We start from the raw sequence: 21,892 nt of genomic DNA on the forward strand, positions 1-21,892 counted from the left end.
CAATGTCAAATTCCTTTATATAGCACTGTTAAAAACAAGTTAAAACTGCACTAAAGTGATTTACAAAACAGTAACACAATTGAATAAGTTGATGAAAAGAGAGAAGAAGAAGAAGAAGAAGAAAATATAACAAACATGAACCATTATAAAGGAACACTGATTGTTTGGAACCTGCTCAAAAAAGGCATCAAGCATTAGACATTATGTACATACAAGCTGCAACTCTAACAGGAGCTCAGATGAGACAAACATTTACCTTTTTGTCTAAAAAGCAACCAAATTCAAGCTTAATTTTCTTGTAAAATAATAAATACATTACATATGTTTAGAATAAATAGCATATGTTGGTGTCTACAAATATCCTTTGTGTTTGTTAGGTTCAAGACACCCATCAGGGTCTTCAGGATGCATCTGTCAAGCTCCTCCTGCAGCTGCTCACACAGTGGAGGCTTGCTCTGCAGCTCCAGGGGAAGATGCGAGGGGGAACTGATGTAAGGAACAATGAAAACCAGCCGGTTATTGGTGTTTAATTTCTTAAAAACGCAACTAGATTAAGTGGAACTTGTTTTCTGCACGCGTGATATCCTAAAACGTGACTCTGTGGTCTCAGGATCAAAAGAAATAATTAGTTTCATTGATCTCTGTTTACACTTGTAATGGTAAAGGAGGATTAGTCAGTGTCTGAACCTGTTCTCTTTTTGTCTGTTCCTTCCTTTAGACCAGCCCCAGGCTTCCAGAGCGCAGCCCTCATTGCTCAGTGCTCCATGCAGTGGAGGGTCTGGCGCTGCTGCTCCTCTGCTCGTGTCAGATCAGCACGAGAAAGCTAGCTGTCGGTGTATTAAGAGAAATACGCTGCCTGTTCACAGCTCTGGGATATGCAGAGGTAGAGCACAAATTTCTTGACTCTTCAGGCACCAAAAGCTTCAGTTGGCATTAGATATTTGTTTAAATGTGAAAATGAAATACATTTAAAGACCAATGTTTGTATAGTAATATATTAAGAATTTGTTAGAAAATGGCTATTATAAAGAAAAAAATGCATAGAAACACATAATTTACAAGATTTTATTAGAGCAGTCATATTGCAGTGACTTCTTTGTTGGTGTGATGGTGTTAAATAGAGAACTGATTATCTGAATTTCACCCTCTACAGAATGATGACAAACCCATGATAGAGGTCTTGGACCAGCTGAGCCCAGCTGTAATGAACAGCTTTGTTCACGTGGCTCACTCTGACTCAGTGAGTATTGATGAAAGTTACTACACTAGATCCAGCATAACCAACTCTTAGATTAAATTATTGAAATTTATCATTTTTTTTCTCTGTCTCAGTCGTTACCGCTCAGTCACCACGTTGACCTACAGTGGCTTGTAGAATGGTCGGCTCGACTGGTGAGCAGTTCATACGACGTGAAGAGTCCCAGCTACGTCTGGATCTTTGCACAATGTGTGAAGGACCCGTGGGTGCTCTGCCTGCACATCTTCCTGCGACAGGAGCACCTGCCCAAACACTGCTCCACCGCATTGGGATATGCATGGCCCTATGTTTTCACACGACTGCAGTTGCTTTTGCCTCTGATTGACCCTAAGTATGATTCTGCGAATCATAAGCAGCACAGAAGGCTTAGTTGAATCTAAATAACTCCCTCTCTTTTTCTATATTTCTGCAGTAGTCCAGTTAATGCGAAGAAGACCAGCACGGCAGGCTCCAGTGACAGCTACATTTCACTCTGGCGTAATTATTTGATCTTGTGTCTGGGTGTAGCCAAACCTAGCATCATGTCACCTGGCCATCTGAGGGCTTCCACACCTGAGATCACTGCCACCACCCCCGATGGCAGTGTTACTTATGACAACAAGGTGTGTGCTTATGCTGGTGGAAATATGTGTTTCTAATGACTCCTTTAGCCAATTGTACCTCCGTTTGGTATCTGAATGTTGCCCTACTTTTGTTTTGTGCCAAATGACAAACCGTAACCATTGAATATGAACATATTTCTCTTTTTAATTATTTGTAGTTTCATTTTGATGAAATAATAATTGCATGCTTTTATAATAGTCCTTTAGGTTAATGTGCTACTGATATCTGTTGGTTTTTTATTGAATCTTTCCTCCTGGCAGAAATTATTCATTGCAGTCATGTAATCTTTGATTTTTGTGGCCCACTTTGTAAATTATTTTAAACCATTTATTGTCAACAGAGCACAATGGGGAAACAAATGAGAATTGTATTTTTTTCTCCATATTAACCTTTTATTGAAAACTTTTTAATATAATTTATAAAAACAAAATTACGGTAGTTTTGGGTTGTTTTTTATTTTCCAGTTCAGTTATAGTGATATAGTGGCATTAACAGAAGAAGTATTTATAATTTGATATTTTCATCATAGAAAAGTCCTGGAACCTATTTATACTGCTGCTGAGTGATCCGGATGTGTATTTTTGTTGCAGGTCATAGGAACTCCCTCTGTGGCGTGGCTATTAAAACAACTTGTCCCACTGATGAGAGCTGAGAGTCTGGAGATCACAGAGTCTCTGGTGTTGGGGTTTGGATGCACAAACGCTCTAGTTTTCAGGTATTTGAAAATAAACAAGCACACATCCATTTAAGATGCTAAGCAGACCTTGTATCTTAGATGTCAGGCTCTGATTATGGACTTGAATTTGTTTGTTTGTGTTCAGAAATCTGTGATTTGCATAAAGTGTGTTTTGTTTAACTGTTGCTTCGCGGGCTGAAATTTTTCTTAAGCTAAGAGTATGGAGAACGTTTGGATTTACAGTGTGTTGCGAAAGGAAACACAAATGCATGCCACACCTTGCAGATTTCTCTGCAAGGTGTGGAAGGAACACTCACATTGTGAAGTGTTCCTTCCACTTCACAATTACGCACCATTTGGTGACAATTTGTCTCATAAAATCTCAATATTTTAAAATTTGTGGTTGCTGATGGGCAAAATGTTGAAAAAATCAAGAGGTATGAATACTTTTCAAATGCACTGTAGATTCCAGTGAAAAAGTAGTGATAAGGTTACTCTGACCTTATCACTAACATGAGACAAACTCGATTACCAGTTACTATCCTGTCTGCATTCAGTACTTACTCCCATCTATCTCCACATTGCTGCCATAGCTTAAATAAGTTGCCTACTTCTGTGATCAAAATAGAAGAAAAAAATGCATCACTAATGTGGGAGAGGAATTCTTAGCAGGAACAATGTGGCACCTTTTTTTTTTTTTTTTTTGCAAAGTGGAGCTTAAATATCTAACTATAAAAAGACAATCTTGTTTTAACCCAAAGTATTTTTAGAAAAGGCCATTACTGTGATTTAAGAGATAAAATTCTACCCAGACAGATTCACCTGTCATTGCTTTGTGGTATTCAGTTTTGGTTGCATCTGATTTACAGGGAACTGGTTGAAGAACTTCATCCACTGATGAAAGAAGCACTGGAACGTAGACCAGAGGTACCACAATCACTAAGAAACACTCCAAAATATTAAAAATAATCTAATAATCAGTTTCTGAAAAAACACTGTGAAAATGTACTTCTGCTGAACAACTTAGTAAAAAAAGATTGTTCTGTTGTTAAAAAACTCAGTATTCTGCCAGAGAATACTGAGCATCCATTCTCTGGATTCTTGATTCTTTGCACAGGAGCTCCACTTCTAATCTGGCAACAGATAATGAATGTTTATACTGATTACACAGGGTGGCAGCTTTTTTATAGCAGCAGTAAACTGACAGCAGCTTTTCCTCCTTTCAGAACAAGAAACGTAGAGAGAGGAGGGATCTCCTCAGGCTGCAGTTACTCAGGATCTTTGAGCTGTTGGCCAGTGCAGGAGTCATCAGTGACAGGTACCACACACATTTCAGCGCCTGAGAAATGTAGTTATCCTTCCTTAAAGAGCACAGTGCAAAGTTGTATGCATGTCATTATAATTTAAAATGATAGGCAAACAACTTAAAATTTGTATTACATCATAACTATTTGTCATTCAGGCAACTCATTTGGCCTATTTGGGATGAAAGATTGGCATGAAGAACTAATTTAAACACTAATCATCCGAAATTAAGGAATTTGTAAGATTTGCAGCCAAAAATCCAGCAAAACATTTTTTTAAAGAGTGAGTTAACGCTTGAAAATAATTTTTAAAAATTAATTGTTGCTTGCTCTTTTTATTTAGGCTTTTATATTCAGACACACCCTTCTCTTATTTGTTTCTATTTGAAAGATCTGCTTTCTCTTTCTTTTTCTTTGTCTAAAGCACTAACGGAGCTCTGGAGCGAGAATCCTTGGCACTCGGAGCTTTGTTCCTTGAATATGTGGATCTAACCCGGATGCTTCTGGAAGCTGAGAATGAGAAAGAGCTGGATGTCCTTAAAGACATCAGAGCTCATTTCAGTGGGATGGTGGCTAATCTTATCCAGTGTATTCCGGGTAAGTCATTGTTTTGCCTATTGGTTCTCTCTCTCAGTAAAAATGTGGATTTTATTGATCTTACCGCAGCCTATGGTCGTATGTCTATGCTTCTAACACACTCTCACCTGCACAGTCCACCACAGGCGCTTCCTCTTCCCTCAGCAGTCGCTAAGACACCACCTCTTCATCCTCTTCAGCCAGTGGGCCGGACCCTTCAGTGTTATGTTTACTCCCCTTGATCGCTACAGTGACCGCAATCACCAGATCACTCGCTATCAATACTGTGCCCTCAAGGTAAACAGTCTTGAATTTTTGCTCTTTTCCAGACTAATTTCAGAAAAATAAGCATTATCTTTGCTTTTATATTGCAGGCCATGTCTGCAGTTTTGTGTTGTGGTCCAGTTTTTGACAATGTGGGTCTGTCCACTGATGGCTATCTCTATAAGTGGCTTGACAACATCCTGGCCTGTCATGACATGCGGGTAAACTATTCTGGTGGCTTTGCTATAAAGTCTGTGCTGTTTTCTATAGATATACCTTAATTAATTAAATTCTGTTTTCCTTCAGGTGCATCGTCTGGGATGTGAAGTAGTCATACTGCTTTTAGAGCTCAACCCAGACCAAATTAATCTGTTCAACTGGGCAGTGGATCGCTGCTTCACAGGATCTCACCAACTGGCCTCTGGCTGCTTTAAGGCCATCGCCACAGTCTGCGGCAATAGGTTAGTAATCGTTCATTAGATGTGGTTCATTAGATTGTTTGACATTGTTTAGCAATGTCAAACAAAAGGTTTGAGAAGTTATTAAACCTGTTTTCTTTAAACTGTCAAATTATATGAAGTTGCTTTATTTATTTTTGTAGCTTACAGTGATTATCCATTTGGCAATAATATCTTGTCATTTTAACAGGAATTATCCATTTGACCTGGTGACCTTGCTCAATCTTGTGCTGTTTAAGGCCTCAGACAGCAACAGGGAGATATATGAAATCTCCATGCAGCTCATGCAGGTAAGGAAGAGTAGGTTTTATTACTATTCATATAAATAGGTAAAAAGGAAATGATTAAAGCTGAAACTTTAATCAGGTGCTAGAGACCCGACTGTGTGCATACTCTAAGAGGATGGTGGAGCAAAAGCCGGGTAATATTTTGTATGGGACACACGGCCCGCTACCTCCACTCTACAGCGTCAACCTGTCTCAGCTCTCCATCCAGCTAGCCAGCATGTATCCTGAACTCACACTTCCTCTGTTTTCAGGTAAGTCTTTCATTTTTAGTATGCATGACAGTCACAAAGTGCAACAAGTAAAAATACAAGCTAATTTTAAAAAGGATTGTGATCATATAATGCAGGAAATTAGTCAAAAGTTCAGGAAAAGACATGTTTATGTTGTGAAAAATATTAAAAATAAAAGCTAAATCCTAAGTACTGATTCTGGGTTAAACTGAAACTTTTATCCTCATCCCTTCAATGTGTGGGATGCTGTGTGCTATAATGTTTCAGCACCAGCAGTGGATAACAAAACAGCAGTCCCAAAGTGTCCTTGACATGGAGTTTATTTTTCAATCTGTGAATATTTGTGTCTAACTTACAACATAACTGTCTGAAACATAAGATGTCTGAAACGGCTCTTAACTTTGTTTTAGCTCTTAAGATAAATCTATTTTCATTTTTACAGCTATTTTCTTCAGTCGTTTTGACTTGTAGCTCACAAGGGTGAAATTCATTTCAATATCCAAAACTGAAAAATATCAAGACAAAAAGTTAGCAAAAAGCACCTGAGAATGTTTCACTTGGAATGATATCATTGCTTGGCAGAATGTCATTGTTTGTCATATAGATTTATGAACTGTCCAAGCCCCAATTTTATTCTTCCAGTGAGAAAAAGGGAGTCAGCATAAATATAATCAGAGAGCAGAACCTTGATGGTTTTGCTGTTGTCTCCCCCAGGAGCCATAGATTTCCTCCCTCAGCTTTGGGTCGTTCCCTAATTTGGAGCCAAGGATACAATTGATTCATAACCTGCCATGACTATTCAACATATTCTTGTTTGAAAATACTTTTTGGCTATTTTCTGTCTGTCCCCAGAAAGCATGTCATCATCCATTGAGCTTTTGTTTATTTGCTTGCACAGGATATTTTAATTTCTTAATGTTTCCAGATTTTTAGGGTTTGATATTCATTTAACATCTCGAAATGAATCATTGTTAATTATGTCCAGGTTTAACATAAAAAGTTTGATTTTTTTTGTTAGCCCTTCAGTTTACGCAGCTGTTAGTCTTTTGATCTAAGAATAGAGTATTTTTTAACACAATCTTCACTAACTGAAATGTGCAGAAACTCTGATTATATTCTCTGACATAATGCTTTTGTCATGCAGAGGTGAGCCAACGTTTCCCCACTACACATTCTAATGGCAGACAGATCATGCTGTCCTACCTGCTGCCTTGGCTTAGTAACATTGAACTGGTGGATACGGGGCTACTGCCCCCAGCTTCAAGCCCTTGCACGCCTGACGAAGAAACCCGCAATCAGACACAGGGCATGACCCCCAGTCTGAGAGGGAACGGATGGGGGTCCTTGCAGGCGACATCTTTGGTACTCAACAACCTAATGTTTATGACCGCTAAGGTATGAGGATTCTTTGTTTTGCGCAAATATTTACAATTCATCAACAAACTTTTCCAAGTTATAAGTGGATTTTTGGTGTTTACATGATCAGTATGGAGATGAAGTCCCTGGACCTGAGATTGAGAATGCCTGGAATGCGCTGGTGTCCAACGAGAGGTGGAGCAACAACCTGCGAATCACTCTGCAGTTCCTTATCAGTCTGTGTGGCGTCAGCAGCGACACCACATTGTTACCGTATGTAAGTAAAATATAAAATCCTATTATTTGAGTTTCTTGGAGAAACCTTTTGAAGGGACTCCTATCCAGCTTGGAAAAGTATGGAGATATATGGAATTTTGTTTTTATATGTATTTGGTCTGAATAAATGTAGAAAAAGAAAATAGAATATTTAAAAATATTTGTAATTTTAATCTTCTATTTATTCTCAACCATATGTCTATATCTATCTTTCTTTCTCCCTCATGTCTTTCATTCTTTGCTTTCTTCCTTGTTCTCTCACTTCTGTCCTTCATTTTCCCCCCAAGTATCCTTCTCTGTATTCTTTCTCTTATTTCTTCATTCATATCTTCCTCTGTCCTTCAAGCCCTCCCTTCATTTGTGCAAAAATCTTGCATCCTGCCATTTATTCTTCATATGTCTTTTATCTTTCTTTTCTATTTTTTTTATGTTTTTTTACTTGTTACTCTATTTTTCTATTAATTTCTTATGCCATTAATTTCTTTCCTTCCCTCTCTCTCTAACTGAACTAAACAAATTAACCAATCTTTCCAATTCTTATTGTGTTTCAGATTAAAAAAGTGGTGATCTACTTGTGTCGAAACAACACCATTCAGACTATGGAAGAGCTTCTGTTTGAGCTGCAGCAGACTGATCCAGTCAATCCTGTAGTTTTGCACTGTGACAATCCTCCCTTCTATCGCTTCGCTGCCAGCAGCAAAGCCTCGACTTCACAGACAGGTGAACAGATTTTGACTATTTTAATGTGACAGGAAGTCTATAGATCTGAATTTCTAAAATATATTCTTTATTTGCAGGCACCACGTCCAGCAGCAACACTGTGGTGGCTGGTCAAGAGAACCTACCAGACACCGATGAAAATAAGCTGGTCAGAGAGAATGGAGAGCGGTTAGTTACATTTCCCTGTACTGAAAGCCAAAGCGACTCTAATCTTACTACAAATAGGAAAAACAAAACAAAACACAAATGACAGGAAAATGTAGAAACGTTGAGACTAATTTCCACCTTTAATGTCCTACAATCAGGAGGGCGAGGGCTCACAACAGGCTGGAGTCCCGCTACAGCAACAGCTCCGGAGGTTCCTACGAGGATGAAAAGAGTGAGTTACCGTATGACAATGACTATTAAAAAGTCCAGAATCTAGGTTGTGACTGGTCTTAAAAAAGTGGGAGGTCATGTGGAAAGAATGTAAAGGAATCTGGAATATTATTCATTTTAGTCTAAAATATACACCACTCTAAAGCTTTAAGCAGATTGTTACTATTCTGGTAAAAGTCTCCAGGGTGAGTCAAAAGTAGCTGGTGGGAATTTCCCTCACATTTTCAGAGTTCTTTGTCTTTTGTAATGTTTGGCAAATATTTTGCTTCTTAAAGAAGGCTCATCCCGGTTAATATCTTTGACATGTGTTTGTTTTGGATGACCTCCATTCAGATTTTTAATTAAAGAAATATAAAGACATTACCATATTACATTGGGTTTTATATAGCTATTCAATGTTTATTAGCGGTCAATATGGTGCAGTCACTGCTTACATACAAAGATAATTGATGACCAATCAGGACCTGTCAAGCCTAAAATCATCTGATCACCTTCCAACTTCTTGGTTCTTATTTAAAGTAGCTTAGCATGAAGAGCATACATCAGATAATCTGGTTTAACAGGATCTTCCAAGCAATTATATTTTAGAAAACTACTGAACTTGTAGGTTTTGCCTCTGGTGGTTGCCTGGAAACCAGTTCCAGCTGCAGTTAAAATAACATGTAGTTGATTTATAATGGATTAAGAATGTTGTTTGGTTTTTATCTGATTGTTGGCTGGAATTCTTTCTTTTACTTACTTTAAAAAAAAGTCAAAACATTGTCTCTAAATATAATGCTATCTATGAACAGTATTTAGCTGTAGTAGCTCTTGCAGGACTTTATTTAACACTGAAAGAATGAATGATTCTCAATAGTCCAAGTGCAGAAGGATCAAGTGTCCTTATTTTATTTTTGATCTATTCTTTATGCAGCCGACCCTCTGCCACCATACGCTGGATGGCTACTTGGTGTTTTGGAGACCAACCGGCCTCAGCCATTACCGATGCCTGTTAATGGGGGCTGCTGGGCCCCTCTGGTAGACTACCTTCCAGAAACCATTACTCCAAGAGGACCTCTGCATAGGTATGCACACGTTGATTGGAATCTCAAACCAGTGGCAGAAAAAGTGTGTATGCACTAGATACGACACATATAGGTGCTGCACTAAAGAAGGCCCCAAAGCAGTGGCGGAAAAATTCTTTCTAGTCAGTATTTTCAGTGTTCAGCAACTGTTTGTATTTATATAGCTGATGGGAGCAATAACAGAGGCATGGCCTTCTTTCACCTCTACTCCTGTCCACCACTCACTCAGACACTAGAAGCATAGACAGAAACCAGATAAACCAGATGTTGTTTATATAGTTATTATTTAGGAGGATTTGTCATGTTTTGTTTCCCACTTTCCTAAACCTTTTATTACAACACAATGCAAGAGATGGGCCTGTGTAACTTCAAGAAACTTGAGAATCATAAACTTTACTTTACCTGGTTTTTTCTTTTCAATTGTTTCCTGTTCAAGAGAAGCTTAACAAGTTTGAGCATGAAGCAAGCACACAATCAGTTTTGACCAACAGACATAATTAGTTTTCAATGAGTAACAAATAAACCTGTCTAAAGTTACTTCCTTGTTTAACCTGTTGACACACATATCTTTGTGCCAGAAATGATAGTGTAATAGGCTTGTGTTTGTCTTGGGGTTTTTTGCAGTTTTGATTCAACAGTTATATTGTTCTATCATGTATGAAAGATAAATTAAAGACTGAAGAGAGATACACTTAGACCAATACAAAGTTGTGCATTATTATAAGGTGTGAGGAAAATATGTTTTTTTTTTTGTTGTTGTTGTTGAAGGGGGGTTATAAGAGGGAGTTGAGCAAATCTGACACTACATTAACAACCAGTTACTGTAGATGGGTTTATGTTAATAATTGTTGGAAGAAAGGTCCAGTCAAAGTCCAATTGAATACAACCTTTTCACATTAAGTAGAATTACCAAGGGATGTTGGAGACCTTTGTAAGAGCGTTGTGTGTGAAAAGAGAAAGTAATAAAATTTTTGCCCTCATGATTCTCGTCTGTGTGTTGGACTTTAGGTGCAATATTGCTGTCATCTTTATGACTGAAATGGTGGTGGACCACAGCGTGAGGGAAGACTGGGCTTTACACCTGCCCCTCTTACTTCACGCCCTCTTCTTAGGTGGGTGTCTGCAATACACACAGCTTTGATCCACTTTATTTATACAGAAGATCTAAAAAGCTCAGAGCTCTTAATTGCAGAGAAAAAAAGTCGAATTAATGAAAATAAAAATAAAAAATAAAAATATGTTTTTGATAATTAACATCAGTGTTTAAAACCAACAAAACAGTCTGTGAGGTATTATTCCCTATATCAGATATTCAGCTTCTACCATCACGTCATTTCATCTCCACATAAATTATTAAGCTGTTCTCTAATAGGTGGACAAACACATTCTGTATAAGTGTATAACTGTTAGAGCTGTTCTACATATTAAAACTTGACTTGTGGCTGTGAAGTTACCATATCATCACATCTTTGCTGCTGATCACAGAAAGTTGTCTAAGGCTGACTTTTTCATGAGTAGTGTACCTTCAGAATTGCTGCAAAATACAAACATCGGATAAATACGATTGTTATTTTGTGCTGCCATGTAAAACTAGAATCCACATCAAAGCTTATGTATTTCTATATTCATTTATCATTAGCAATAGTCCATGTTTTATATAAAAAAGTCAGACGAACACTCTGCAGTTAAAAACAAGGCACATACTTAGGAAGTGTTTTTCAGCTTATTTTGCACAATATACTTGAGTTTCCTAACTGAATGTTTATTTGTATTTTCAGGTCTTGATCACTACAGACCAGAAGTTTATGAACACAGCAAACGCCTCCTTCTTCACCTCCTTATTGCTCTCTCCTGCAACAACAACTTCCAGGTCTGAATGCACTGTGTTAACAGTCTATTTGCATACTCAATAGCAAGACTGCTAGCTTTATTTCTTTCTGTGTTTGCAGGTGATAGCATCAGTGCTGATGTTGACGAGGGAAATCACAGACAATAAGACCCTTACTATTAAGTCCAGCTACCACTCAGAGTATCAGCAGTCACGTAAGTAGTAAATATGATTTTCTTGTACTGTTTACAGTTCTCAATACTTATTTGCAGGGAGTAATATTGCTAGCTCACATTTCAACCCCTGTTGTCACATTCTTTAGAAGCGCCTGACTTTCTGCGAGAGTGGCAGGCGTCTCCTGTGGTCGACTCGGGACTCAGTTCCACCTCCAACTCATCCTCTGTCAGTCTGGGTGGCGGAAGCACTGGAGGCAGTGTTGGAAATTTGCCCCTTGTAACTCCAGATGACCTTGAAGATCTGGAAAATGCACCCAATGAGACGGATGAGAAAACAAACAAACTTATCGAGTTCCTCTCCACTAGGTAATGCCACATAGACACTTGTTTATGGGTGCTGTAGAGGATGTGTGTGAAGAACATCTTTTGTTTCTGTTCGCCGTGTGCTGTGTGTACGTTTAAGTGCTTGTTTAACTTGTGTGTGGTGCTACTGGTGGTGGGTATACAGTGCCTGGAGTACTGTGTTGTTCTTGCTCAGAGCTTTTGGGCCATTGTGGGCACATGAGGACATCACTCCAAAGAACCCCAACTCGAAGAGCACAGATCAGCTTTCCAACTTCCTACGACATGTTGTCTCTGTCTTCAAGGAGTCCAAGTCTGGTGAGAAACCACTTTTCTTGGTATTAAAACTGCAAATACGTTTTGTAATATTTACTATTTACTAAGAGTCAAATATTGAGCTATGATCCTATGGAAAGTGTTTAGTTGTTAATTTTTTTTTTTTTTTGTGGGTTTTTTTGTCCAACTAAATTTTTCAAATTGTTAAACTAGTTGTAATGTAAAAAAATAACCTGAATAAGTAGAAAAATCAGATTTCAAATGATAACATTTATAACTGGTAAATAGTCATCCAGTCCAACCTGGTTTTATGTGAAAATAATTACTTAGATGTACATCACTACACATACATCTGAAATCACTTAAAGATGGACCTACTGCTGTGATTGTTGAACTAACATCAGTATGCCTGCATTCGCTTAATTTTTTTGTTTTTTGCTAACTTCATGTTGTCAGACGGGTTTTGTTTAAGTAATTTGATTCCATATATCAGGCAGTAATCAGGCCAAGGGAGATTATTGAAGCTAAGCTAGGCTTCCAAACAATATTGTCAATTGCTACAAATTCATAATTCATCAAGGGAGAAAGTTACTTTCTCACATAAGGTCATGTTGGTTTGGAAATGTATGTTCCTTTAATAAAAAAAATTTCTAATTGAAAATTGCATTTAGTATTTGCTCTTAAATTTTTGGCAAAGTAAGTATACCAAAAAATAAAAAAATAGAAGAAGGGACAAATACCATTTTAAGCATTGTATATTTGATACATTGAAATGAGTTTGCATGTGTGTTTTTCTTTACCTGTTCAGACTTCCACCTGGAGCAGCAGCTGAGTGATGTGGCGTTGCAGACAGCTCTGTGCAGCTCCTCGCGTCACTATGCTGGGCGATCCTTCCAGATCTTCAGGGCCCTCAAACAGCCAATCAACAACCATGCTGTCTCTGACCTGGTCTCACGCCTCGTGGAGGTGGTGGGAGAACATGGGGATGAGGTGCAGGTGAGAGTGAAAGTTTTCACTCTCGAGGCATGAAGCAAGTTTGAGACATACCTGAGTTATTTATTTAGCGTATATATTTCAGGGCTATGTGATGGAGGTCCTGTTGACGCTGGAGGCTGTAGTGGTGAATCTAGCAGAGTGTCTGAAGAATAGTGATCTCATGGCAGCTCTCACAAGGTAGGATTTTCAATAATTAACTGCATTGCACTACAGTGACTAGTACACAGAAGTATCAAATGTGATATTAGGTGTGTAAAGGTACACTAAAATTATGTGATGTAACTTTTCTCAGTATGATTTAATCAAGAGAAACAAATCTTTTTTGTTTGCTTGAATTATATTTTAGATCCTCAAAGAGTGTCTAGGAATGAAGTGATTGGAGATTTATTTTAAATATTTTCAGTTAATTAGGGAAAATTATATACAATCTTGGATAATTGGTACCAGAATAAAGCCACCTAAAGAGTTTAATGACTATGATGATTATTTTGGATTGGATGAAAATGTTTATATCACTTTGGAGTTGGTCTGATATATAGACAATCAAGTATGTGAGAATTCCCTGAATGCACCTCAAAAGTTCAGCCGTTGGGATTTTCTCTATCCTCAGAGGAAATCCTTCTAGGATGTCTGCTGCTGTGTAGGATATTAGGCTGACAATAACTATGGGTGGCAGGATTTAGACCTAAGCTTTGTTTACATTAATTTTAAACTTGTTTTTGGTCAGTATTTAAGCTAAGTTTTGGAAAATTTTCACAAACCTTTGGTCTGATTCTTCTTTCTTTCTCTATTATTATTGAAGCTCAATAAAACATACAGTACAGACCAAAAGTTTGGACACAACCTTCTCATTCAATGGGTTTCCTTTATTTTCATGACTATTTATAAGGCAAGAAAGTCAATGTATTAACTTGACAGGGCATACCTGTGAAGTGAGAACCATTTCAGGTGACTACCTCTTGAAGCTCATCAAGAGAATGCAGAGTGTGTGCAAAGCAGTAATCACATCAACAGGTTGCTACTTTGAAGAAACTACAATATAAGGTGTATTTTCAGTTGTTTTACACTTTTTTGTTTAGTACATATTTCCACATGTGCTAATTCATAGTTTGATGCCTTCAGTGTGACTCTACAATGTCAATAGTCATGTAAATAAAGGAAACTCATTTGCATGAAAAGGTGTGTCCAAACTTTTGGTCTGTACTGTATATTCATTGTGAACACAATGATGTCTAAAGATTTAACCAAATTTTGAGCTAAACAATCTTCTGTCTTAGAGAGATTAAATGCCTTGGGAATATAAATGGTCAAATTTTTTCATTGTGTTTTATTTATAGGACATCCTCACCAGACTTTGTGACTAGTGACAAACTGATGAACAGAAAGAGCACAGGTCAGCTGAACTTCCCTGGCCCTGGGTTTGCTGGTCTCTCATCGCAACGACATCAGCGCTCCTATTCTGTCCCCAAGAAATTTGGCGAGTGTGGTAACGTGTTGAGTGATCCTCCCCGCAGTGCAACTCTGGATCGTATACAGGCAAGATAGACATATTTTTTTTATCAATCCGTCTGATTAAGCGTAGTACAACTTCCTAATTCCAGTGTCTTTTCAACTGACAGGCTTGCAACAGTCATGGTCTGTTGTCTCGCGTAGCGAGGACCCCAGGGTCCTGCACATCATCGACCAATCGTATTGATCCTAGTGCGCTGTCAGACCCTTCACACGTTTCCCATCCCTCATCAATCCTGGCCACGGTCTTCTGGGTAGCTGTGTCACTCATGGAGTCAGATTTTGAGTTTGAATACCAGATGTCTCTTCGACTTGTTCACAAGTTGCTGTCAAAGGTAGATAAGATTGATACAATTATAAGATCAGAGATTATGGCAGGATGACAGGTGAAAGTAAAAGAATACAGCCACTCTTTAATGACTGTTTGTGCTATTCTTTATTATTCTGTCAGCTAGAAAAATGTTCTTTTCAACCATCCTTGTAAAAGACATAGCGGGGTGACAATAACATTCTTTTCACCCAAGGTTATATACAACCTTATGGTGTACATAAAAAATCTTTACCTTAGGAAAGCTCAAACTGCTTTTTTTGCAGGTGCCCTTAGACAGAGCGGAGAACCGAGAACGACTGGAAAAGCTGCAGACTCAGTTGAGATGGAGTGGGTTCTCTGGCATTCAGCAGCTTTTACTGAAAGGTTTTACCTCCCAGACGACATCTGACCTGACTTTACAACTATTCTGCCAGCTCACACCGGTGTCACGAGTGCCTGTTGTTGATAGCTCGCAATCTATAGGTGAGTGATGTTAATCAGCCTTTTTTTTGTTTTCATGTTGTTCTGTGGATAGCAGCAGACTTAAAGATGTACATTTGATTTACTGCAGAACTCTGTCTTCCATTTTTCATTTTCTAAATGTGAGAACAATAGGAAAAAATGTTTTTCAGATGTTTTTAGACTCTCTCCAAATTCAGAAGTTTACATATTTATGTTATTAGAACTTCCCAAAATGAATCTTGTTTAAAAATACCATGAAATCATAATTTGGGCTTTTCCAAATTGTGTGAAGGAAAGGCAATATTAGTGTGTGTAAACTTCTTAATTAAAAAAGATCTTCTAATAAGCTGACCAGCTGCTGTAAAAGCGGTAAATCAGAGACGGTGAGAAAAAGGGTTATGTGTCTTTTTAAGCCATACATGTAAATATGTAACTTAATTTGATTCTATGAACTGAAACCCAGCTTCTTGTCTGTCTGCAGGTTTTCCTCTGAACGTGTTGTGTCTGTTGCCTCACCTTGTCCAGAACTTCAGCCATCCAACACAGTTTTGTAAGGAGAGTGCTGAGAGGATTGCACAGGTGATTTTAAGTTTTCACTGCTTTTAGCCTATTTTATTTGTGCTGTTGACTACAGTAATGTATGTTTCCTCAATGATTTTACTGGAAATGACATGAACCAGTAAAGATCCCACTTTCTGTGTCTGAAAAAAAAAAAAATTGGTTGCAAACTTGCAGCTCAATGTTGCATCAGTTCTGGCTTTGCTCTGTGGTATTTGGCTCTTTCTTTCTAAAACAATTTACGTTACTCAGGTGTGTCTGGAGGAGAAGAACACGAAGCTGTCCCATCTGGCACATGTGATGACTCTCTATAAGACCAGATCCTACACGCGTGACCCTTTCTCATGGGTCAGTGTGGTCTGCCGCTACCTCCATGAGGCGTTCTCCGATATTACACTCAACATGGTCACCTATATGGCTGAGGTAAAAGCTGCCAAAACATCCCTTACGTATCTAGGTTTTCTTATTTTATTCCTAGATTTTTCAACTAGTTGGAGGTTAAGTAAGTGGAAATCTGAGTAAAGATGCCATTCGGCTGCTATTTTGCGGAAGTTTTTTGCATTTAATTTTTATGAAAGGACACTGAATCACTGTGACACTCCTTTTAATCAAGAATTCTGCAGTTGCTTTCCACTTACTAAAATATCTGCCTCTACATGTCTCAGCTGCTAGATAAGGGCATCCCCAACATGCAGCTGCCTCTCCTTCAGATCATCTACTGTCTGCTCAGTCACATGGACCTGACAGCTGTTCAAGTCAAACAGTTCAATGGTGATGTCATGAAAACAATCGAAAAGTTTGTCCATGTAAGTCCCAGGGTAGTTAATTCCTCTATGTTATTTTTATTTTTAATAGAGTTAAATGATATTAAAGAGTCTATTTATGCTTTTTAATGTGTTGTTCCATAGACAGTACACTGGAAGGATGCTTTAAACATCCTAAAACTGGTAGTTTCACGTTCTGCCAGTCTAGTACACCCGTCGTATATCCACTCTCAAGGAGATCTTTCCAATCTTGAGGTCAGCAGAGTGTGGGATGGTTCAGCTAAGGCTCTGCCAGGCAAAACCCTGGATTTCACGTTTGACATCTCTGAGGTGAGCACGAAGCCCTTCTTAAGCACTTACTTACTTACACACACTTACTTAAATTGTCCCTGTTATTACAAGGTTAATTAAGACAAATAGAAACATATGAAAAAGCATAAAACAAGCTAAGTAAAGTCCAAAGAAGAACAGGACAGATGCGTTTAACATAAACAGATTCTGACACACGCTTTATGTTTCTCTCACAGACACCAGTTATCGGGCGTCGCTTTGATGGGCTCCAGGGTTCTGGGGGCAGAGAGGGGAAGGCCAGAGCTATGGCTGTAACACGAAGCACCTCCTCCACCTCCTCTGGATCAAATTCCAACACCATCCTGGTGCCTGTCAGCTGGAGGCGTCCACAATCATCTCAGGTAGTTTGGAGGTGTTTTCTTCTTTCTTGCCTTTATGTGGATGTTTGTGTGTTTTTAAAATAGTTTTTACATTTTGCTCCCACTGTTTATGTGGTGTGTGTATTGTGGGATAAAAGTTTAAAATGTACAGTAAGCTACTGTGTAGGGATAGAGTAAGCTTACTTATTTCACTTTACTTTTTCTACTTTTCTTCAACCTTTGAACATTGAATGCTCAACACACAATCAGTGCACCATGTGGTGAACCAGTTTTTGCAGTTTTAAATGGAAAACAATTCAGACTGGTCTGCCTTGCTCCGATGGCGCAATAAGTTCATCTTCATCAGTGAAGACGCAGTGTCTGCATAGCATGTCACAAATTTAAACAATGTTATTATCAGACCATAGCTGGAGTATTTTAAGTTTAAGGATATGTAAATTCATCACAAAATGTGAATGATATCCATAAAGTATGTATTAGCCCAGCTTAGCCAGAGATTAAATTGTGCAGGCTAAAGATTCTGATATGTAGAACGAAAGGGAGGCAGTGTTGTTCTGTCTTTTTAAAAGCCAAATATCTTCATACATGAGTAAAATTTAGAACAGATAATGCAATAATGCATGTGGGGTATAAAATTTAGTTACGGCACTCTGATCTTTCACAGTTCCTAGTTGTCTTTCTTTTTGGAACTACAATGATTTGGTCTTGCTGTAAATTTTCTATTTTATTTAATAAATTACTTAATTTATGAAATAAAAAGCTTAGTTTTGAAATTGTGATTAAAACAAATGCGTATTCATTTTTAAATGCTAAACATGACAAATAAAATTAATGAATGATTATAGTTTTCTAAGAGAATACAGTTCCTTGTATATAAAATGAATGATAACTGAAGTATAATGCTATGTAGTTTCTTGTTAAATACTTTTAGTCATTGCTGTTTTGCCCCCCACAGAAAAGAACCAGAGAGAAGCTGGTAAATGTCTTGTCTCTGTGCGGACAAGAAGTGGGACTTACCAAGAACCCATCCGTAAGCTATTTATTAACATTATCATACAAGTATTACAAGTATTTCCTCTTTACCCAGTATAACAAAATCATTGTTCTCTAAGTTCAGCCTTTTGTGTTTATCCAAGTTGTCTTCATTAGCTCACAATGCTGACTCTTTATGTTCATTCTGCTCAGGTCATTTTCTCGTCCTGCGGTGACTTGGACATGATGGAGGTGCGGGAGAGCGGCGTTTCATCAGAGGAGGGTGGCACCAGAGAGGACACGCTGGATGACACTGCCAGCGAACAGCAGTTCAGAGTTTTCAGGGACTTTGATTTCCTGGATGTGGAGCTGGAGGATGGGGAGGTGAGGGACATTTGACTGAATACAATTTCCACCACCACCTATTCAATTTCTCTTTTTTTCCTGTGTTTTTACTCTATTTGAGTTTTTGTCCTCCTTCAATGTCTAAAGTGTATTCCTCTGTTGCTCCTTGTCTGTCTCTCTATCTAACTCTGTGTCTTTCTCTCTCCTCCCCTGCTGCCTAGGAGCTTCAGGTAAGTCGTCCCACACTAATCACCTAACACAAGCTTTTATTAGCGCATTGGTGTCCCTTTTTCATTACTGCCTAATTTTGCTCTCACAGCTTGGTTCTACATTGTTGACATTATTGCTGTTTTTTTTCTTGTGGGACAAACTGTAAGACTAAATGCATATTATTTCCCATTGAGTAACAGCTTCATTTTGCTTTTTATGCTCATAAAGGCAGCAGCTTGACCTGAAAATAAGTTTTGCAGTTGTGTCCTCTCTTCCCCCAATGTGTTTATGTCTGTTTGTGTTTAATCCAGGGTGAGACTGTTGATAACTTTAATTGGGGCGTACGACGACGGTCTCTGGACAGTACCGAATTGGGAGACCTGTTGGAGGAGAGCCAGCACTCAGGCAGCACCCCGAGTTTGGGTCACGAAGATCCCCATGACTCAGACGAGTCCTCAGAGGAAGAGGAGTCCTCAACAAGCCAGAGCCTCTCCCATTCCCAGCTTGTGTGTAGCCTCAGATTTTATACTAAATCAATATTCCCATTAGAGCTTTAGAAATATAATCCATATTTTCCTTCCTTCTGATTCCAGACCAACCCTTCTCCATCAGAGGAAACCAACCACACTGATTCTCTATCTACTTCTTACGACATATCAGCTGAACATCAATCTTTGAATGCAACAACCCCAGGCCAGGGAGTCCTCAGTGATGATCACGGTGGCCTGCATGTGAGAAGCATTTCAGTTACTTATTATATTGAAGTAGATTGATGTGTTACTACGACTTTAAAAGTGATGATTTTCTTTCCTCAGATGAGACTGTGTGGTGAGGATGAGGACACTCAGGCTCAGGACGATGAGTTCTCTCTGAGCACTCATGAGCTGCCTCATGGTTCAGACTGTGGCGAGAGCTTTACTCTGGATTTACCAGGCCAACCTCAGGATCAGCTGTTGAATATTGCCCGTGGTCTCAACCCAAACTTCTGCCAGCCACCACTGGACTTTCTGCCCAGGTAAAGAAATCGAGAAGCAGCTTTGATATTTTCAATAACCTTTCTCTAAATGTGACTTTTTTAAGCAATAGTATCAGCTATGGCCGCTAGAAATTACTGTTCAGGCCCAAAATCTGGGTGTAGTGCTGGAGAAACTTAGAGACAGTTACAAAGTCAGCCTTCTATCACCTGTTAAACATGAATTAAAGGAAAAATGTCCCAATAAGATATAGCAGAACTCATTTATGTGTTCATCTTTAGTGGCATTGATTACTGCAATTCATTGATGGGTCATGAAGCGTTTCGACCCATAGCAAAACTGTATTGATACTGTGTCAATACTGTGTCACTGAATCCTGACACCTGCTGGACATTAAACACTGATTTGATGACCTAGTCTATACAATAACATTAAAGTCATTGTATTTTATATTTTACTGTATGTTGCATTATGTCATATCTTCAGTTAAATTAAAAATATATTGATATTCTTAGATACAGTCAATAAATAATGTGAATATGTATTAAGTGAACATATTTGGAATGAGGATGCTTGTGTACTGGGGGGTTTTTTCACAAATTTTTATTTAAAAAAATAAGTTTTTTTTTTACATTTTGTCTGTTACACTTTTTTGACACAACTCCTGCTGCAGAAAAAAATGAAGTAAACAAAACATTTGTATAAAATAATTTATAAAAAGCAATTGAGTAATTTGTAGAATGGCTGTATTCCTGAGTTTATCCTAGGTGTATCTGGGGCTTCATTCTGATGCCTGGCCCTATAAGGCCACAGCATTGAGTTGGTGGATTTATTTAAATAAGACAATTATGTCAAACATATGCAACACTTAACCTGCAGAGCATAACATGAAAGTAAACTAAGAGTCAATTTCAGCTGAATTTGGATTCAGAGAGATCAAGTAGAAACTGAAAAGAACCAGATGAAACAATAACAACATGACTGAATCCTTATTTTCTGATGTGGATCAAAATGATCCCAAACTATGAAACCTTTTGTTTGCCTTGAGGCTGCTCTATAGTTGATGCTGAAGTGTAAAAGATCAAGAATTCTCTTGGCAAATGCATCCAGTTGATAGATTCGCTTCCTTATAAACACAGTTTGGCGCGCCGGTGTCATTTTGAAACAGTTCCTGTATCGGTCACGTGACTTGCTGAAAGTAATACACGAACTGACACGGGGTTTTGTCTATTGGCTTGACGCATGCACCGACGCATCGGTGTTGCCGGACCCATCACTACTGCAATTATCTAATATGACTCAGGAACCGTTTTTCATTTGTAAGCTTTCTGACTGCATTTCATTGTTTGAACACGTCCTTAGGTTTAAATCAACATATTGTTTATATCATATTGTTTTTTTCTTTATTTTGTTAAAGCTTACGTGATGATGTAGATGACTTGGAGGACCTTGGGTTTCCACCTCCTCCCTCTCCTTTTTTCTCCGCCATCTTGGCTGCGTTCCAACCCACAGTGTGTGATGATGCTGAGGAGGCGTGGCGTTGTCATGTCAGCCAGCTTGTGACAGATTCTGACGGGTCGTGCGCTGTCTACACTTTTCAAGTCTTCTCATCTCTCTTTAAGGTAAAACATAGGAAGAACCGAGTGAAAATACTCATAATTAGAGCTGTTCTGTCTACTTGTGACCAATAAAAATTTTTCCAGTGTGTTTTATCTCTAAATTGATTGGTCAAAACATTCTGTTTTATCTAGATAATACTGAAATTAAGCATACTGATCAGAAAATGAAATACTGCTGATCCCATATCAGAGTAAAGTAAATCTTTAAAAACTTTTCATTTTTCAGAACATTCAGGGGAAATTCTGCACCTTGACAAATGATGTCGCTACATACCTTGGTGAGGGATTAAGGGGCATTGGGTCAAAGTTTCTCAAGTCCTCCCAGATGCTGACCACATGCTCAGATTGCCCAACAATCTATATTGATGCTGACACGGTGAGTGTTGTTGATACTTGGCCTGGGTCTTCTCCTGCTGGCAGCTCTAATGAA

The 21,892-nt window shown here is 38.4% G+C and overlaps 1 protein-coding gene across 7 annotated transcripts in view; it reads left to right on the top strand.

Annotated features, from left to right (window-relative positions):
• fryb (furry homolog b (Drosophila)) overlaps positions 1-21,892 on the top strand; it is a 56,634-nt gene that overhangs the window by 30,808 nt on the left and 3,934 nt on the right. For 5 of the 7 annotated variants that reach the window (XM_055051700.1, XM_055051694.1, XM_055051695.1 and 2 more), the window contains exons 19-60: positions 378-491; positions 719-883; positions 1,154-1,240; positions 1,333-1,589; positions 1,671-1,860; positions 2,452-2,576; positions 3,407-3,464; positions 3,764-3,855; positions 4,266-4,438; positions 4,554-4,714; positions 4,792-4,902; positions 4,988-5,142; positions 5,330-5,429; positions 5,506-5,677; positions 6,801-7,051; positions 7,143-7,289; positions 7,840-8,008; positions 8,086-8,176; positions 8,314-8,387; positions 9,300-9,450; positions 10,459-10,562; positions 11,229-11,320; positions 11,400-11,493; positions 11,601-11,820; positions 11,963-12,114; positions 12,881-13,068; positions 13,151-13,245; positions 14,406-14,604; positions 14,688-14,912; positions 15,172-15,370; positions 15,831-15,928; positions 16,160-16,330; positions 16,573-16,713; positions 16,816-17,001; positions 17,199-17,363; positions 18,298-18,372; positions 18,528-18,698; positions 19,181-19,375; positions 19,463-19,600; positions 19,685-19,884; positions 21,261-21,465; positions 21,689-21,838. In XM_055051700.1, the coding sequence (XP_054907675.1) occupies positions 378-491; positions 719-883; positions 1,154-1,240; positions 1,333-1,589; positions 1,671-1,860; positions 2,452-2,576; positions 3,407-3,464; positions 3,764-3,855; positions 4,266-4,438; positions 4,554-4,714; positions 4,792-4,902; positions 4,988-5,142; positions 5,330-5,429; positions 5,506-5,677; positions 6,801-7,051; positions 7,143-7,289; positions 7,840-8,008; positions 8,086-8,176; positions 8,314-8,387; positions 9,300-9,450; positions 10,459-10,562; positions 11,229-11,320; positions 11,400-11,493; positions 11,601-11,820; positions 11,963-12,114; positions 12,881-13,068; positions 13,151-13,245; positions 14,406-14,604; positions 14,688-14,912; positions 15,172-15,370; positions 15,831-15,928; positions 16,160-16,330; positions 16,573-16,713; positions 16,816-17,001; positions 17,199-17,363; positions 18,298-18,372; positions 18,528-18,698; positions 19,181-19,375; positions 19,463-19,600; positions 19,685-19,884; positions 21,261-21,465; positions 21,689-21,838 (6,306 nt within the window). The remainder of the gene's footprint in view (positions 1-377; positions 492-718; positions 884-1,153; positions 1,241-1,332; positions 1,590-1,670; positions 1,861-2,451; positions 2,577-3,406; positions 3,465-3,763; positions 3,856-4,265; positions 4,439-4,553; positions 4,715-4,791; positions 4,903-4,987; positions 5,143-5,329; positions 5,430-5,505; positions 5,678-6,800; positions 7,052-7,142; positions 7,290-7,839; positions 8,009-8,085; positions 8,177-8,313; positions 8,388-9,299; positions 9,451-10,458; positions 10,563-11,228; positions 11,321-11,399; positions 11,494-11,600; positions 11,821-11,962; positions 12,115-12,880; positions 13,069-13,150; positions 13,246-14,405; positions 14,605-14,687; positions 14,913-15,171; positions 15,371-15,830; positions 15,929-16,159; positions 16,331-16,572; positions 16,714-16,815; positions 17,002-17,198; positions 17,364-18,297; positions 18,373-18,527; positions 18,699-19,180; positions 19,376-19,462; positions 19,601-19,684; positions 19,885-21,260; positions 21,466-21,688; positions 21,839-21,892) is intronic. The other 2 variants (XM_055051696.1, XM_055051701.1) reach the window with 1 other exon arrangement.

The sequence above is a fragment of the Poeciliopsis prolifica genome, unplaced genomic scaffold (assembly GCF_027474105.1).
Source record: "Poeciliopsis prolifica strain line A6 unplaced genomic scaffold, Auburn_PproV2 SCAFFOLD033, whole genome shotgun sequence".
NCBI classification, from domain to species: Eukaryota; Metazoa; Chordata; class Actinopteri; order Cyprinodontiformes; family Poeciliidae; genus Poeciliopsis; species Poeciliopsis prolifica.